At 39.8% G+C, this 19,731-nt stretch overlaps 1 protein-coding gene across 5 annotated transcripts in view; it reads right to left on the reverse strand.

Moving 5' to 3' along the window:
• Positions 1-499: 499 nt before the first annotated feature.
• Positions 500-19,731, reverse strand: part of LOC126899226 (nuclear receptor coactivator 2-like) — a 48,647-nt gene continuing 29,415 nt past the window's right edge. For 4 of the 5 annotated variants that reach the window (XM_050673839.1, XM_050673836.1, XM_050673837.1 and 1 more), the window contains exons 2-22: positions 16,381-16,494; positions 9,985-10,135; positions 9,710-9,838; positions 9,142-9,558; positions 8,758-8,973; positions 8,426-8,652; positions 7,324-8,242; positions 6,962-7,120; positions 6,373-6,886; positions 6,183-6,284; positions 5,580-5,828; positions 5,274-5,419; positions 4,844-5,017; positions 4,533-4,757; positions 4,249-4,409; positions 3,659-3,788; positions 3,454-3,555; positions 3,110-3,380; positions 2,804-2,998; positions 2,626-2,711; positions 500-2,517 (exon numbers count right to left, since the gene is read on the reverse strand). In XM_050673839.1, coding sequence (XP_050529796.1) covers positions 2,413-2,517; positions 2,626-2,711; positions 2,804-2,998; positions 3,110-3,380; positions 3,454-3,555; positions 3,659-3,788; positions 4,249-4,409; positions 4,533-4,757; positions 4,844-5,017; positions 5,274-5,419; positions 5,580-5,828; positions 6,183-6,284; positions 6,373-6,886; positions 6,962-7,120; positions 7,324-8,242; positions 8,426-8,652; positions 8,758-8,973; positions 9,142-9,558; positions 9,710-9,838; positions 9,985-10,135; positions 16,381-16,457 — 4,755 coding nt within the window. In that variant the 5' untranslated portion in view covers positions 16,458-16,494 and the 3' untranslated portion in view covers positions 500-2,412. Of the gene's footprint in view, positions 2,518-2,625; positions 2,712-2,803; positions 2,999-3,109; positions 3,381-3,453; positions 3,556-3,658; positions 3,789-4,248; positions 4,410-4,532; positions 4,758-4,843; positions 5,018-5,273; positions 5,420-5,579; positions 5,829-6,182; positions 6,285-6,372; positions 6,887-6,961; positions 7,121-7,323; positions 8,243-8,425; positions 8,653-8,757; positions 8,974-9,141; positions 9,559-9,709; positions 9,839-9,984; positions 10,136-16,380; positions 16,495-17,841; positions 18,211-19,731 lie in introns of those variants that run through there. The other variant, XM_050673840.1, reaches the window with a different exon arrangement.

Consider the following 19,731-nt stretch of genomic DNA (forward strand, 5'->3'; position numbering starts at 1 on the left):
TATATATATATATATATATAATATTTATATTCATTTATAATAAAGATCATTCTAGAAAAACGGTTTATAACACTGTTATAATTCTGAACAAATAGAACTGTTTACAAAAATAATGGAATAAAAAATTGCACGTCAATTTTTTTTCATTATCACATACAGATAACTAATTTTGTTTTTACAAATAGACTTCGAAATAATTAAAATATTATTTACACATTATATACACCTTAATATAATTATATCGCTGTAATAAAGTGTGTACATTGTATTGACGTGGACAATTTTTTGAAATTCCGAGTTAAAAAAAAACTTAATATCTAATTTCAAAGGAAAAACATAAATTTACACTGTTTTTTCATAGAAATTTATTTCCACATAAACTTAAAAGATATAATAAAAATAGTTATTTATATGCGTTTATATTACACCACAACTTAACATCAATACTAATCAATAACCTAAAGCTATATTTGACATTTAGTTTTTTTTTTTATATATATAAATATATATATATATAACTATTAAAAACACAGACAACACCCCTATTTTAAGAACTTTGCAATGACCCGAATGTGTATCGCATAGGTAACTATAAAGTAATATTTTCAAACATAAATAACAGTATTTAATAATTATTTATATCATAAATAAAATCACTTTGTGATAACATACAAAAAGTATCCGTCATGTTTCATTAACGGATAATTTAAAATGAATAATAGAGCGAGGAGAAAAAAATGGTGTGGTATGATAATCCAATCAAATATATTCTAAAAAATATTTATTACACAGATATATATATATATATATTTAAATAAATAAATATATATATCTATATATTTATATAAATATTAAGAAAATATATACCATATTTTAATTTTATAAAAATATCAGACAGATAAAAAATTAAGGTAAAAAAGGTGAATCTTAAGTATTAAAAATAAACAATACTACACATGACTTTCTTACATAACTATTTTTATCAAAAAATATTACTCGTCAATAATATTTTAAAAATAATAATGAATAACAAAAGGAACTTAAAAAAAGAAATTCTCACAACAACAACAACAACAACAACAGCAATAATGATTTTTTTTTTTTTCAATAATATAATGTACAATGACGATAATAAGTATATTGATACTAAAGAGAAAGTTGGAGATAAAATAACAGTATCAAAGTTAGTGTAATAATCAAATATCCGTATAGTATCATCATACGTAGAAATCGTATAAACCTACAAGAATGTCACTGTAATTTATTATTACTTTAATTATTATCATTTGGAGGAATTTATTGATGACGGTAACAAATCTAAAACGACATATGTAAATTATTATACCCTAGTAGCTTTTTAACAGCTTAAATCTTATTCAAGATATGCCCCATGAAAATTTAAAAAACAACATAAAACACAACATAGGAGAGGAATAAAATTTTAGTGAGAAAACAGAATCCAGCATTTTGTTGATTAATAGAAAGTGAAAAAAATTTAAAAATATAACATTCATAACATAATACATATTATCATAGAGTATATAACAAAATTATAGAAGGGTGATCGTTTTGTAAAAGTATAGAAATCAAGTGTTACAGAAAAAATTATATCTCACTGATCAATTAACACACAACAGAGTAGGAGGAGGAAGCCCAAAGATGTCCCAATCTCGACTAGAGAGATCGGCTAGAGTAAACTGTTGGAACTTTTTGTTTGTATAACAATTCATTGAACGTTCTCGATTAGTTCACGTGAAATCTGTTCGAAATGAATACAAACGTTTTATAAACAAGTTATACATAGATGAAGTAATAAATAACGATGATAATAGTGAAAAATCGATAATGTTAATATAATGCAAAGTGCAAGTGTGTTATATTATGGAGTGTAAAACGAGTGAGAAAATATGGGAACGCGTAGAAAAAAAAGAACAATCGAGGAGTCGTATTTTTCTTTTAGCTGGATTCCACATTTAATAATATTGTCGTCTTATTGGACAATATCGATGATCTCAAACGTAATAACCGGGATTAAAAATAATAACAAAATTTAACTGTAAAAAAAAAAAAAAACAATAATTGAGTACACAACAAAATTAAATTGGCAAGTAAAACAAAACGATGATCAATAACTTAGTAAATAAATCAACATGTAACGCGTTAAACTCTACCTTTAAATTCAATACCGCCGAGTTTAGTAAAATAGACGGTCCCCATTTGTACATAGTAAAATTTGTAAAAACAAATATGTTTTTCTTAAATTTTATTTTTATAATCAAAGTAATAAAAACTGAATGTACATAAAAAAAAAAAAAATAAATAAATTATATTATTCTAAACGAGTCGTCCCTGCAAATTAATTTTCTGTGAAAATTTAAATAACAAAAATTAATAATAATAATAATAATGCCATCATTCAGAGAGAAGCTTTTGTAACAACGAAGATTTTTGATCGGATACGCTGGTACCCGTAGTGGAATTGGCATTACTTAATCTTCCAGCGTCATCGAGCTGACCCTAAAATAACAAAGATGCGTTAATATCGAGCGCTCGCAGTAAATAATAATAAAAACTCAAATACGAATTAAGAATTTCACAAAAAATAAAACGATTAAATCGACTCACCCTCGGCGCCATTACTTGTGGTTGAGGAGATGATGACGTCCCGTGATCGGAGTTCAATCCTGACCATTTGGGGCTTTCGCTACCGCCTATATATAAAAAAAATAAAAACATACGTTCGATACAAGTCGATATCGCGTACAATGTATGATTTTTGCAATAAAAGCAGCAGCACACTTACCCGATGGCGACATATCAAAATTTAAACCTAAGGGATCGAGTTCTGCAGCAGTGACGTTTTGGCCGGCTAACAATTGACCGGCCATACGAGCGTTTCCGCCGCCTTGTTGACTACGTACACCGACAAAAGCGCGTAACTCGTTTCTAGTGTACTCCGTTACTCCGTTGTTACCGCCGCCGCCGCCTCCTCCTCCTCCTATTAGTAGCGAGTTTATATAAATATCGTTTTTATATTTTATACACGTCACCACATTGGAGTAGCGTCGAGAAAAATTAGAAAGAAAAAAAAAATTAACTAAAATTTTACCAGGAATTTGAGCGTTGGTAGGGGTGGTAGTGATGCTCATACTTCTGGGCACTCGAAATTGTTGCTGTTGTAACTGCTGCTGCTGCTGTTGTTGTTGAGACGTACAATTCGCATTGGCCGTCACTTCTGTATTGTAACCGACAGGACTCGTCAAAACGCGACTTTGTGTTTGGGGTGGTGCAGCCGCCATTTGTTGTTGTTGTTGTTGAGGATTAATGAAATTTTGTCTAATAGCATTGCCGCCACCGCCACCATTATTAAAACCGGCGACCTTGAAAAAAAATTAAAAAATTTTTTTTTATAGATTAAAAAAAAAGAGTCGTCAAGACCACCAAATATTTTACTTGTAATTGAGCATTTAACATGGGATTTTGTTGTTGATGTAAAGTCAATCTTTGTTGTTGCGTCCACACACCGGCGGCGGTCTGTTGGTTTTGATACTGCTGCTGTTGCCGTGAAAATAATTTAGAATTAAATCGATATAGGAAAAAAAATTATTTCTTTATAAATAACAGCAGCTCGAGTTATTTCAACGATTTAATATATTACCTGATTCACACAAGGGTTCAATGTATTTTGGTATTGTGGATGACTCGACGGAGACATCTGTGAAGCCGTTTGTAGAGTCATTTGTTGTTGCGATTGTGCTGTTGTTTGAGTTTGTGTTGTCGTTCCGTAACTATAATAAAAAAAATCAATTCATTACACAGGAATTTTTTCAATTCTAATTTATTACAATTAATAAATATTAAGAACGGATATTAACAAAAAAAAAAAAAAATCTTATCATATTGTCGCTTCAGTTCAAAAGTACAACAATTTCAAAAATTTAACATAAAAAGTTCATTATAAATCCATTGAGTTTTACAATAAGAGTTAATAACACATCAAAGTCTCATTTAAAATGGTGGTTGTACTGGAATATTTGTATTTTGAGTCGTTGAAATAAAAAAAAATAAAAATTACTAAAAAAATACGTATATCGGGAATAACATTTTCACAATCATCAGTGCAAAACACACACACATTCTCATATAAATCTGTGTATATGTATTATTTTAATTTTTTTTGTTTGGCTTATCCAGTTTTTTTTTGTTTTAAATAATATATCAATCAATCGTTTTTGATTTTAAACTCACTTTAACATTGAAAACGATTGTTGTTGTTGTTGGAGGTTATTGTAAGGAGGTTGACGATTTGATGAAGGTGAGATCTGAGATGAATTGAGCAACTGGCTGCCCGGTGCAGCAGCATAAACCGGACTTAATTGAGATTGTGAATCAGGTACATTTGAAGACAGCTGCGCGAGTTTAAATTGAAAATTATTTACATTGTTAAAATTAACACAAATTTCAATGGTTTTTAATTTATACCAACACCACATACATATTCAGATAGAAAAATAGTGTCGGTCGACTTTTACCTGTAATGCTACATTAGGCGCAACAGAATTATTTATCAAAGAATCTATTGTTTGTAGAGCAGTTGTCGGATCTGGATTGGGAATAGCGGCCGAATTAGACGACACGACCATTTTCTGTTGCTGTTGCTGTTGAAGAAGTCTTTGCTTCTGTTGTTGTTGCTGCTGCTGTTGCTGAATTAACCTTTGTTTTTGTTGTTGTTGTTGCAATAATAATTGTTGCTGTTGCTATTTTATGATAAAAGAAGAAAATCGATAAAAAATAACTATTTTCTACACGGTTTTAAAACGATAAGATTGTTTATTGTATTTACCAGAGGTGGCGTCTGTACGTTTTTAGGATACGACGAGGCCACGGCAGCCGCCAATCTGGGCGATTGCTGATGGTTGAATCTCGTATTTTTTTGTTGGGGTTGATAGGCCGGAGGTGGTATGAATTGATTTTGTACTTGAATACTATTAGCGTTGGGCGCACCACCATAATTTAACTGAAATGAGGCGGTGGTGGTGAATAGAAATTAATTTTTATATATATATATATATATATATATAATATTATTATTCTATTATACTTTATATATAATATTATTATATTATACTTCATATATAATATTATTATATTATACTTTATATATAATATTGTTATATTATAATTTATATATAATAAAATTATTAATAAAAATGTTTTTCACAAAAATAAATATTAAATAAAATGTAATTATATTAAAAAATAGTATATTATACCTGCACCGGTGATTTAACCGAAGATTCGACTTGCATCAAACACTTTTTGATTTCACTAACGGCCATATTTTCATTCATCAACGAATTGAATGAACTCTGGTTTACCGTATTGGGTCCAACCGTAGTGTTGGGTGTTTGAGCGGTTTCTGCAAAATTGTAAAAACGTATCAACAAACATGTCGAATTATCTCGAGGTGGATTAAAATTTTTTTTTCCAATTTAATAGAGTATTAATTATGATACGAGCAGCGTACACTTAAAATAATTCGTTTTCGTACTAAATAATAATAGTGTGATTTTTCTTACCCGAAGTAACGACCATTATATCCATTACTTCTTCCAGCAGTTCGGATAATTCGGGATCGGAATTGAACGGTTGTAAATTAGTATTGATTTCGGCGTTACCGAATTGCGTGTTGTATCCACTCAAACCACCAGTAGCGGACGAGGTAACGAGGCGCATTGTTTGCATGTGCATGTTAGTCAGGTGACCCGGGCCGTGAGCGGTTTGGGGTTGTTGATCCAACATGGTATTCAGATAAGGATTACTACCGCCTAAATCAAAGAAACGCGATAATAGAACTTGCAATTATTACACGTCGATCGCGTTAAAAGATTTTTTACCCTTTAAAAGTGTTTTTTTTTTGAAAGTTTTTCAAAAAGACTATATTATATAAAACTTGGACGAACAAATATCAGAGTTGAAAAAAAAAAAAAATTAATTCGATCATAATAATTTACTAATAAAATAAATGGGGGACAAAAAAAAAACAAAAAATTTAATTCGATCATAATAATTTACCAATAAAATTAATGAGGAAAAAAAAAAATTAAACAAATAATAACGTTCGTTTTGTTAGTATTTTCGGTTTGAGACAATTTTAATTTATAACGCCTTGGTTTTATTACTTTTTGGAGCCATAGTGCGTTGAAGAAGATTTTGATGTTGACTTTGTTGTATTCTCTGCGATGGGGCAATACACATCTGATGTTGATTATTGTTGTTCCATCCTAGCGTTATGAATAAAAGTAGTAAGTCGACAGACGAAGAAAATGTAACAAAAAAAAAAAAAATTTTCCACAGTTAACACACACTTACCAGCAGGTGGTTGTTGTTGCTGCTGTTGTTGTTGTTGTGGCTGCTGCTGCTGCTGCTGCTGCTGTTGATGTTGTTGCTGCTGCTGCTGCTGCTGTTTGATTATGTTTGCTAATTTTTCTTGAGGTGTACCCGATATAACGGAAGCGGGCATAACCGGAATAGACGGTGGCGTGGGGTCTTTGATCTCCAACAATTCAGCGAGCATCTTGTTGCGCTCTCGCAATTTACTGGTGGTCACTTGGGATTGGCAACTACCGCCGCCGCCGATGCTGCTGCTGGGGTTGGATAGAGAGTCTAGAGACAAGGGACCCGTAGCGCCGGAACCCGCCGCCGCCGCCGAAGAACTGTTTGTACGTTTTAAAGGTGGATGTTCGTTGTCGTCGTCCGCCGCAGTAACAACACTGTTACGTTTCCTGCTGCCGTGGCCAAGACTGTCGGGTGACGCGGGCGATAAAATCCGATAGACTTTCAATATCCTGTTGTTGTCGTCGTTTGGACGACGATGTTCATTTTGCTATTGACATAAATACCGGGGAAGGGGAAACGATTAATTGTTTGTTTTTATAAAATTTTAATTAAAAATAATTACCTCGTGCATGCCGCCGCCGCCGCCGCCACCTCCTCCTCCTCCGTGCTGTTGTCCACCGCCGTTATCGTCTTCCTTGAGCAACTGTTGAAGGAGTTCGTTTTGCTTTTTAATACCGATTCTGGCTTCCAAGTCTTCGTCTTCGCTTTTGTCGTTCAACAACTGCAAGTCGAAATGAAATTATCAATTAACGCACACCACACATCGCGCGGCGTATCATTAGGAATTCCCGATAAATTATTCGTTTTCGATTAATAAACGACGCGCGCAATCCCCGGTTTCGAATTGCAAAAAAAACAAAGAACATATTTTTTCAAAAAAAAAAAAAAAAAAAACCTATACAAACGAAGAAAATACACACATACCTTGAGCAACATATTATTGTTGTTATTGCTACTGGCGGCGGCCGCCGCCGCCGCCGCACTATTCGGCGGTATCATCGCTGCTGCGGTGTCGTTCGCCATCACGGTGGAAAAGTTGTGAAGCGGTTGACGGACATTGGCGGGACTGGATGACGGTGTACCGTGATGATGATGATGATGATGATGATTAACAGAATCGTCGTCTTGCGAGTTCATTTCGTTTTGATTGAGAAGACCTTTCAAAATGTTATGCTTGGCGGCGGTCTCGTCAAAAGATCCGTCAGCCCTCTTTGTGCTGCTGGTGGTCAACAATGAACGCAACTTTTCAGCTTTATCGGCGGCGGCCGCGGCCGCGGCATTGTTGATGTTGTCAAAGGTGGTGTCTTTGGGCGATTGAACGAGCGGACTAAAAGGAAAACAACCGTATGGCGTCTGTGGTGCTGCCGCCGGCGTGTGAGGCGGCGGATTGGAATGAATCGTCGTAGCGGCGGGACTAGGCACGGGAGTAGTTTTGTTTGACGCGTCTCCCGCACTCGCGGACTGTTCCGCCGCCGCCGTCCACGGTTTGTTTTCGATCATATCGCCGCCGCCACCGCCATAATTGCAACCAGGAAATAGTGAAAAGTTGGACAAGTTGAGTTCGAATGTCGGCGGAGTGGTGGTCCTGTTGTTGCCGCCGCTGCCGTAGACGTTGTTGCTGGAAAATTTCGAATCGGATTGCACGTTCGACTGCTGCTGCTGCTGCTGATTGCATGTGGTGGACCCACCGCCGCCGCCGCTCATCATCGATAAAGCGGCGTCTACTCCGTTCAAGGAAACCGTTCCTCCGGCGCCCAAAGGGTCTACTACGGCGGCTACAGCAGTGCTGGCAGCAGCGAGAGCCGACGAGTGGTTCTCGATCATATTGCACATTTCGCTGTCCCTGAATTCAAAAAAAAAAATAATAATAATAATAATTCGATATAAACCAACCGAATTTGTGGTACCTCTATACGTTTAAAATTAATAATGATAATGAAAATAATAATAATGATAATAATTATAATTATTATTATTATTATCATCATTATTTTTATTACAATTATAAATAAAAAAAGAGGTGTACCCGATAATCGAAAGAGTCGCCATTATAAATTCCGTATCGTGACCTTCGTTTTTGTTGAAATGTTTCGATTTGGTTTGCACGTTTATGTATTTGTCGTCGACCAAATGCAGTCTGAAAATAGGACTCGTACTGAACCCTGCACGCCGCGTTTCTTTTATGTGATTGATCACTTTCAGAGCGTCACTCTTGTGACATTTTTCGTGCAACATTCTACCCGCTAGATTTTCCTGCAACACGGATTAAAAAAAATGTGTAAAAATACTAGGGAAAATTAAAAAAAAAAAAAAAAAAATCATCGTTAAATATTCTCCGAAATCCCTCGTCGTCATTACCTTTTTCATGTATTGAGCATACGTATCCGATACGTTTTGAGTGTCTAAACTTAAAATTTCGCCGTTTTGATCGAGCTTAAACGAGAACTGTTCCAAAGGCGGACTGAGATGTTTCTCGTTGAGAGCGTGTTGCGCTATACACAATAAACTCTGGCCGCCGCCATCGGTATTTTCTTCGTCATCTAGCATTCCACCATTAATTTTTGTAGACGATATCTAATAATGAAAAAAAAAAAAAAAAAATTACAAACGATTTATACAGAGATAAATAATTTAACGGGGATGTGTACTACGGATGCATCCGTAGTCGTCGTTAGGATAGGAAGGAAGGTACCGGTGGTGGTTTTTTTTTTTTTTTTTTTTTTTTTATATATATATTCGTACTTGTAATGTCTTGTATTGACAAGGTCTACTCTGTTTTTCTTCGATCGTTTGGTCTCGATCGGACGGCGGCGGTTTCACCAGCAGCCGACAATTGAACTTGGTGGTGAATTTCCGATTCCAGTTGTTGCCGCCCTTGTTGCCGCCGCCGGAAGGAGGCGGCTGTTCCATAAGCGAACCCGAAGACTGGGAGGAACCGCCGGGCGGCGGCGGCGACACGATTGAAGAGGAACTGCTGTATATCAACAGAGGGTTGTTCAATAGCAAACCGAATCTGGTGTGATCGCCGTGATGAATAAAATTGTAAACGCTCTCGCCGATCAGTTCTTCTTGATTGTAGTTGAGAAACTGTTCAATGTTATCGCTGACAAATTCTATTCGGCCGTCCGCACTGACGACGAGCAAAAACCCTTCCAACGCCTGTGAACACACGCGCGGCAACTTTTTATTAATTACGGCAATCGTCGTTAAAGTCGGTGGTCGGGGTTGGGGGGAAACGTAATCGCGCAACCCTGCGCTTCAACCCCCCCCACAGCCGTCACAACCGGTGGTCACAAAACACACCACTCACCGAAAGAAGAAGAGGAGCCAATTCCGTGTTGGATATTTTCGATTGTTTCGACGAAGAGACTTCGCCTTGTTGTACGGCCGATTCGATGGCCACTAAACTTTCTGAATTTTCAGGTTTTATTCTACGGTTCTGAGAACAAAATCAAAAACAACAACAGTGAACACGCGGCGGACAATTGATTATAATTTTTTTTTTTATTATTTCTAAAAGCAGCACGTGTGTAGTGCACGCACAACACGCGACGACCAATAGAAATTATCACATTTCACACGTACTTGTTTCACGGTCTCCTGTAAAATGGCGCACTTATCGGGTTTCACAGACAAGGAACTCATGTCCGCAAAACTAGCTGAGATCAACTCGGCCAGTTCTTCGATGTATATGTTCTCCTGTTCTCTTCGGCGTTTTTCATTAAGGCACTTGTTACTGTGAAAAAATCAAACAACCGATATTTACTAACGGTGCGCAAACACGCAACGACGAGCACGGAAATCTCTAGGTAATTTTTTTTTTTTTTTTTTTTATCGACTATAAAAAAATTATTCACACGCGGTCGCGCCTACGAGTCCGATACACGATCGCGATCCGCATCTTTTGGATCGAAAACTTTGGATCGAATTGATTTTCTCGAGAGATAGAGAGAGCGCGCGTTATAAAAATCTCATCGGGATTTCATTGACTTTCATAAGTCGGACCAATCCATTTCGGAGATTGGCAGCGGAGTACGCGCGGAAAGGAGGGTCGTCTCCTCGGCGGTTACACGTTTTATCCGTTGGAAACAGACACAGCTCCGTAAAGATTATTATTTTGGAAACGCTCTACGGAAAAATCAATAATTCCCAATTAGAAAGCTTCGCCCTCGAAAACTACAAACGTCAAATTACCACCGCCGCCGCTGCAACGATACGATAATGTATTATGTAGTGACGACGACGACATATTGTCGTCGACAGAGGAGGAGCCCTGTTGAAATTTGGAGCCCTTTTTCTCAAAAAAACACATTCTCGCCGGCCGAGAGAATAATACGTAGCGACAACTTTTTAACTAGTTTTCGCCGCCGTCAACACTACTATAGCGTAGAAAATCGTGTTCGTCAGACGTCAAACTTTTGACGTAAAAGTTTTCAACGGAACACACTCCAATGAATCGTCAAGTCGAATTAGCTCGGCGGGGCGGACGGTTTTTTTTTCCACGGGAAATGGCTTTTTTTTCAAGTCACTAATTGACTCCCCGTATCATCATACAAGACTTTAATAGAGACCGCGTCCAACACCACCATAAAACACACCATCGTTTTCAGAAATGAAATTTGAATCGATTTTTCTTCTACTACTACTGCTGCTGCTGCTGCTAGGCGACGGCAATAATCAATTAGCTAACCGGTCTTTTTTGAGTCTGACTACACGTACTGTATACACGACGTTAGTTTTTAAATTATGTCACCGCTATACACCACACACGCTATGCAAATCGAATCACGAACATTTATCGAAAAAACTCTGACAATTATACTCTATGTTTTAGTCGATTAGTGGCGGGGATAATCTTTTTGAAAAATGAGCCCGCCGCCGCCGGTTCGGCTAAAAAAAAAATCGTCTGATCCCCGATCGCAATGAGGGCGGCGGCGGCAGTCGATGCTTTTTACAATAACAAAGAAAATATACGAGACGAAGCGGTACTACTGAAATATTCCGAATTTCAACATTTTGTTAATGAATTTAAATATAATATTCGTCTTAGTTGATTTATAAATACTTTTACATTATTATTATGGAAAACTTTCAAGAGCACAAATATTCATAAACATTACGAGTGCCGCCGAAATATAAATTAATAAACGACTTTAAAAGTCGAAAAACTCTTAACGGTCCATTTATCGGCAAAGTCGTCCACTCCCCGCCCCCACGTCTCAGTCGTAAATAAAATACATGCATATATTTTGCCGTTACTTTTAAGGTATCAAAAAAAAAAAAAAAAAAAAAAAAAAAAAACACATAGAGTAAATTGCTTTTTTCTGTACAACGATATTCATTCAAAGTACAGAAACCGAGCGGTACAAACACTACAATACGATATTCGATGCCGCCAAACTCTTTGCGATCTCGAGTACCGACGACTTACTACGACGATATTAATAACAGTACGCATTTCTCAAACAACGTTATCTTAAAAGTTTCGAGTAAGAAATCCTGTGCAGACTCCTATTTAATTGTTATTTGAGATTGAACGCGTCCATAAAATCGAGTTTGTTTAACGGCTCGTTTCTAAAGATTATCGTTTATATCATTGATTTTGTTTTAAAATCGCACTAGAAAACCTTTGATCGGACGAATATTACACCGTATCCCGTGTATGTGTGCGTGTGTGTGTGTATACATGTTATATAGTGTATATATATATATGTTATACACTATCGATATAGTCATTTGTTATTTGATATTCATATAAAACAGTCGTGATAGTTTTTATTAACGTCAGCGAATAAAAATACCGATAGCGAGAAGAGAAACTCGCCGAGCCCGAGACATATTTCAAGACAAAAAAAAAAAAAAAAAAAAAAACCCAACTACAGTTATATTTATTTATGCAAATGTCATATTACGTTCATGATTGCATAACGAGCGCGTAAGTTAATTTAATAGTTTCTTGACGCGTTTTACTCTCGCTCTTGAAACCACCACTACCTCCTCAGCCACCACCACCTCCACCTCGACCCCACCACCACCTCAACAACATCCACCCTCACTGCGACTACATCAAACGCGCATCGGGCACTACACAAAAGCCTAAAACTTTGTGTTAATTACAACGTCGTGCGACGTGTTTGTCAAGTGTACTGCGCGGGCGGAGGGTAAAACGTTTGCCAATCGAAACTCAACCGACCAAATGATTGTCGTCGTACGCGAAAACACAATATGTTAATTGAGAGAGAACGTACACACTTTGCAAAGCGTACACAAAGTAAACGCGCTCTGCCACAACAACAACAACATCTACACACACCTTCGCGCACAGAGTATTGTAAACAGATCGGCGGAGATAATGAAACGGGGGAAAACGTCAAAGCGTTCTTATCCGAGCTTTTGTTCGGAGGCTCGGTAATAATTTCGTAATTAATTTTGCGCAATACACGTTAACGAAAACGACGACGACAACAACAACATCACATCGCCGTTAAAACAGAGTCAGAACCGGCTCGGCGGGGATGATCTATAGAAATAATAACGGGCATAGAATATTGCGCCATTTCCACGAGAAACGTTCAGATTTCTCGGCAAAAAACACAACGAGATTCTACAACCGATTTGAAAAATCAATCAACGAGATTCACTGTAATAATCGTCCGATTCCGACTAGACGAAAAAGCGGTACGTCCGAGAGAGTAAAACGGTTAGAATATTTTCCGAGTTTCGACGAAGGGTCGGTTAAAAAATAATTCGTCTTTGATTTATTGCGAGTATCGCGCAGGCGGAAGACGCGTTTCCGTTGTAGAAATACACGGTCAATGAAACCGTCGCCGAGAGACGCGCGCGTCGAGTAGCAGCACACCTCACTGGGTACGTTTTTTCAAACACACACACACACAACGCGCCAAGAGGGAAATGGCGTGTCCTTGAAGGTGAAAAGCCATAGACGAGCTCTGCTGCGGTCGACCTGCTGCTGCTACCCCAACACGACTGTAGTACGCTAAAAAATACGAAAAAAAAAAAACTCGTCATCCAGTGAACGACACCACAGACGGCAAATATACTCTTCTAATTAGTCGTGCGCACCCTCAACGCACACGTACATTATTGCACCCCCCCCCCTTCAGTAATTGGAGTACGTACGCGCGCGCGGTGGCAACGACTATCACGATCGGAACACGTCTTTAACGAGACGATAAGGCTAAACACGCCGTCGTCGTCGTTTTAATTTAGTTTTGCGCAGTCATTAAAACGGCGGCAGTTATTATTAAATATATATATAATTTGACCGAATTAAAAATAATAGTAACGAGCAGCGCACAACGGCTTACGGCCGTAAAATAACGACGACCGGCCGGCTAGAGAAAATAATAGGCGCGTTCTTTTTGCTCTGTGTTGTGTTAACAGTAAACACACTCCGTCTTCGTTTCGGTGTCGTCAATAATGGTGCGGCGGTTTCCACATAAAAAAAAAAAAAAAAAAAACACGATTCCGACACAAACCAGCGTTCCGTTTTTGGGAATATTTACGCGGCGCGTGTGAAATTACCGCGACGCGGTTAAGTCGGTCGGCCGCGATGACTAGAGCGAAAAAACTACTACTACTACGGTGGCGGCTTAACTGTAAATCCTCTCGGTTTAACTGTAAACCCCCTCCGGCAAGTACGAGGCGGCGGCGGCGGTTCGAGATGACTTTTCCGTCTTTGTTTTCACACACGCTGCGTGGACGCGCGGAACAACAAAAAAAAAAAACCGCATCGATACGACAGACGAACGTCGGTGGCGTTCCATCGAATTCGAGATAACGCCCGACAGACAAACACGAAATGAATCGTACGCGATGGAGTCGATTTTTTCTACAGGGTCAAAAACGGCGGTGCGCGTTCCGTCACGGGGAACGAAAACGTCGAATCTGGTTTGTGTCCGCTATCGGCGTGCCGCCGATCGTGAAAAAAAGCGCGCGATTGTTGTCGTCGTCGTCATTATTTTCGGTTCCAGCATCGTTACGTGTATGCACACACGTTATAGCGACGACGATCAGCACACACACACGTTATAGCGACGACGATCAGCACGCACACACGTTATAGCGGAGACGATCAGCACACACACACATACACACAATACAGCGCTAGTCACACCTACGAAAACATAACGATGGTACTTTTAAACGTATTTACGGCGCGTAATCAGTCCGGGCGGGGGATGCGACCACGTCTTTTGAAATCGTTTTGACTAGCCGTAATTTTTACTCGTAGACGTTGACGACAACGGAGTTATTCGGCGTAAACCGCGGCGATGGGTTCTCGGGGCTGAAGAGAACAGCGCAGGACGCGCGCGGACGACTCGTGAAAAATCAGAAACCGGATAAAACGCGATCGGATTGAAAATACGCGATTTCGCAACGTAACGAACGCGATAAAAATTAGACGACACGACGACGGAACGCGCTCGGACGTCAATAGGTTTTTGTAATCGATGAGATGGCCGTTCCCGAAGTAATTTTACAAATAGTCAGAGTGTTTGTTTTTAATCGCCCCAAAAAACATAATCTCTCCCTCTCCTCTGTACGTGTATGCGTTTCTCCGGCGTATACTACGGCGGTTTTAGTTGTCGCATCACCACCACCACCACATTAACACCACACACTACGATGAAAAATTTAATTTTAACGGGGCGGCGGCGGCGACGACTACGAGACCTCGCGTGTCTAAGCGAGATCGAAACGACGAATCTCTGCAGCGTTTCACACGGCGTTTTTCGTAACGAGGGTGGTAAATCTTTTGATCCGCCAAAGGCCACCACCACCTTAAGCGCGCAGCCGGAATTCAATTAATACTACGGTGGCGGCATACGATGATAATACACGGCATCTCTAAATTGAATTTCCTCCGAGCGCCCCCCGGCCGATGAGCTCGAGCGGGACACAAATTTCCTTTGGACAAAAATAGTTTAACAACGTTTACACGTCTGCGCCGCCGTTTGTCCACGCTAAAAACCGAACACGGCGGCGGTAACTATATATATATTCCGGAGACACGCTTTGAATTTGTCCGAAAACTCTTTTGACGCGCGCACCGCTTACAGCAGCAGCAGACCTTGGCGCGGCGGCCCCCATACATTCGACACCGCGATACGCGGCGACTACTCGCGTCTGTGAAAAGTTTTCACATTTCGTCAAACACCACTTCCCGGACAACGAAACGTACAAACACAATCGATAACGACGACGACCTTTATAATATCGATTCGTCATCGTCGTCCCGAAACGCACAAACCCCTCGAGCGCGCGGTCACCGCGCTAAAACGGCTTATTTTTTCGTCCCGGACACGTCCCCGAAACCCGACCGCCGCGCGCGCGTTTCTTCGAGGCGTTAAAAAACGTACGACGACGACGACCACCACCACCACCACTATCGATTATGTAATGACAACACTGCTGCTGCGTAATTGAGGAGGACACGCGACAGTGCCGAACGCACGCGTTGAAAATATAGCCGGTGGTCGTTTACGGGAAAAATTTCAAACGGGTTCGTCTAGAAATTATTTAATGAGAAACAAAAAATGAAAATCGTGTTTTGAGTGTATCGGCGGCGGCGGCGGCAGTATGGTGTGTTTAAAGTACGAGTTTTTAAGGCGGAAACAACGTCGTAAAAACGAGCGGTTTCAAAAAAAAGTTCTTTTCTTCGTTAACAAGGAGCCCACAATTGTGGTTCGCGAGTAATCAACAAAAACACGTATCGCGAGTAATCAACAAAAAAAAGTATCGCCAGTAAACAACAAAAACGTATCGCAGCAACGACAGGGCGACGGCAGACGGGCACGTACTCGAGAAGCGCGCGTGTACGATTCGGTCCTGTTCGGTACCGATAAACAAAAAAAAAACCTAGTTAATAAAAAAAAATGTACCGACGTAAATGTACTGCGCGCGCCGGTCGGGTTTTTTTTTTTGATAATAATACGAACAATTGAATTTACTACTCACATTTGGGACTGTGGCTTGGCGTCGCTTTTTTTCTTTTTCTTGGGCAACGCAGAGCTTGGGCTTGCGCCGCCGCTCATCTTAGTCCAAGATTCGTGGAGATCATATGGACCCAGTCTGTAAAAAAAAAAAAAAATAAATAAATAAAAATTCGATAAATAAAAAACGTAGACGACTGCTGTTGGTGTACGTTTTATTTATTTAATTAAATAATATCGACTAATAAAAATTGTAGTCGTACGACGGGGCGAATCGTGCGGATTACTACCATATTTCTAACGCGTGTAGCACAAGAGTCGCCGCGTAATACCCCCCCGTAATAACCCAACCCAACCAACATTCGACTGAATAATTATTTGTAATTTTATCGCTCTAATCGTCGGTTCCAATAAAAGGTTTCAGTTTAGTCAAATGTTCAACGGCAATAATTAAAATAACGATAATCGCGATGTTTTAAAGTTCACTGCCAGCGACTGCTGCCTGATAAGACATCATAATAAAGCAGCACGCCGCACAAAGATATTACGCGTGTAAGGACGATGAATGTTACGGGGGTAAACACGGATTTTACACGATGCTGATTAAATCGTTAAACGATCGCGTTAAATCCGTCTAGAATCGTTGTTAGCGGTTAACTTACATAACGGACGAAGCGCGCACGCACACACACGATATAACGACATTTTTTTTATTCCTCGTGCATAACGACGTTATGTTATTATACGTTATATTGATATTGTGGATAACGACGACGACGACGACGTTCCGAAGAGATTTTACTTTTGTGCGGTTATCGGTGTGTTCGGTTAAGCACCGTTGGCGCGTCTACTACGACCGAATTCGATATGTATTTTTATGTACATATAAAAAAACGCGCATAAATTACGAGCCGGCGGCGAATCGCGATTCGATACGATCTGTCGGACACGTTTAATTTATTATACCGTTATAAAGAAATTGGTCGTCGGAGATCCAAAACCGGAGCCTCGGGTCGATTCATCGGCGGTCAGACGACCGACGGGAAAAAAAAGGTCTCTATCGCGAAGAAAAGGTTAAACGAACGTAACGGATATTACCACCGCGTCGTAAACAAATATTTACGCCGACAATACGCCCCCCGTCATCCAACAGCAGAGTGTGTATTTTTTATAGAGTGTGTATATTTGTGAGTGTTTTTATTGGACTCTTTTTGGATCCCAGAAGGATTTATTATATTCAGTACGCGGCGGCGGCAATAGACGTACGGCGGCGGAGTGCGACCTTTGTGTCCCTTTTTGCCTGTTGCGTTCGCGACCAGGTCGTAAAATACAACGTGTTGCGCCTGTTAACCTAGACACGCTCGAATACCGACGACGACCGCACGACAATATATATAACAATATAACCGTTGTGCGGGTATTTAACGACCGCCGCCGCTGCAGACACTATTGGATATGAAAAGCAAAGAAATAAAAAAAAATGTACCGGCATATTTCTTTAGCGAACACATCATCGGAAGAACGAGCAGTGCGAGCGGACGGATTGTCTATTGGCTCGTCGCGTTATCGACCTAAAAGACCCATCGCGCGCGCGCATACAATTTATACGGTCCCCGCTACGAACAACCGGTCGGTCGGTATCCTCTACCGCAGCTATAATCACTAACGGGGGGAGGGGGGCAGCTTTGACGATACGATATTTTATATCACGACGACGCTTTTGCCGGAATCTCTGAGGAGGACTCATGTCGTATGTTTGTCGAGTACCGCGCGGCGGCAGATGAACACCCAGAGAAAAACCTCGATCTATATAATAAATTCATTGTTCAATTTGATAAATATATCATTACATTGAATCAATGATATATTTATCAATATGATATTTTTTTTTCTTGTCTTGAACAATAATTATTTATAAGAATAGTTATTTTGTTCGTATTAATAAAACATTATCATAAACCCTTGATAAAATTTCTCTTTCAATTTTGATTGAGGTTTTTCTTTGGGTGTAGTACGCGCTGCTGCTGTCGGATTCCAACAAATTCGCTATTTTCGACCGGCGATCGGACACACGCGTATAATGGACATCGCACACGTGAAGTAGTCACATAGTAGGATGCGCAAAAAACACGCGTCCAATACACGATAGTATACCAAACCCAACCCAACCCAACCAATAAAAAAAGCCAAAAATCGTTCGCTTCAAGCAGCGGCGGCGGCAACTCTAGTAGTGCTAGGAAATACGCGTGGATATAACGTGCGAATACGAAAAATTCATAGAAAAAAAAAAAAATCAAAACGTAAATACGTTTATACGCGATAGGTGTACCCCCTCTCGCGATATTCGGGGTAAATGTCGTTTGAAACGTTCAAACGAAATTCATATAGCGAGTCGTACACAACGACGACGACGACAACAACAACGAGAAGCGAAAACAACTCTCGCGCGATTAGGATGCGAACGCGTAGGCGTCCGTATAATCGTCGTTCATACTGGCGTTTCGATACGGAGACAGACATTTACGAAGTGATAAAATAATTAATAATTCCATTGTCGGTGTGTGTGCGTGTATACGAAACTCGTTTACGATACACACGTCAACAATTAACCCAACCACCCCCGTTTTTGTGTTTACTACTAGTAAGCTGCTGCTGTATAGGCTTTGTTTTCGGTCTGACATTTGTAGGCGGCGGTTTACACTTTGATAAATGTTGTCATTTCAATACACGGTAAACGGATTACATACATACGCCGCGGCCGCCATGGAAAATATCACCTCTCGTCGTCGTCAACGTGCACAATCGAATTCTCTAAGCCGCTTACAAAACGCGCACAGAGACACGAGTGACTCGCGAGAGCGGCGGCGGCGGCGGCGTCGTTATTATTCTCATTCAAGTTTATTTTTACTCTTCGCGCGCCCCCATTGTTGTCTGTCGCCCCGTCCGCCGCCGCGTTATTCAATGTGCGCGCGCGTTACGCAAAAACGCGGTAATGATCTTCAACGACGAAAATAAAAGTTTGTTTAGAACCACCACACGGTATACACGATTGTGTAGTATCATCACAAAAGCGCAAATGCGACTTGACGCGGAAAAAAAATCACGACGGTCGCGGGGGCGGCCCACCGACACACGCAGTAGTGGCGACGGCGGCGTTTTATCCGCCCACCGGGCACCACGGCCTTGAACCAATTTATAGCTCCGTCCGAGACGGACACGACGACGTTACCCACACACACACTACTCCTCCTAGTAGTCGGAGGAGTCGTCGTCGGTATTGTAATATATCGTTGTGTTATTCCGCCAATGAATCATCGCGCCGTACGATTTCGCAATGGTATACGCCGCTTCCCGTAGTCGGCGGCGGCCTCTTCGA

The sequence above is a fragment of the Daktulosphaira vitifoliae genome, unplaced genomic scaffold, assembly GCF_025091365.1.
Source record: "Daktulosphaira vitifoliae isolate Bord-2020 unplaced genomic scaffold, ASM2509136v1 Scaffold_2, whole genome shotgun sequence".
Lineage (NCBI taxonomy): Eukaryota > Metazoa > Arthropoda > Insecta > Hemiptera > Phylloxeridae > Daktulosphaira > Daktulosphaira vitifoliae.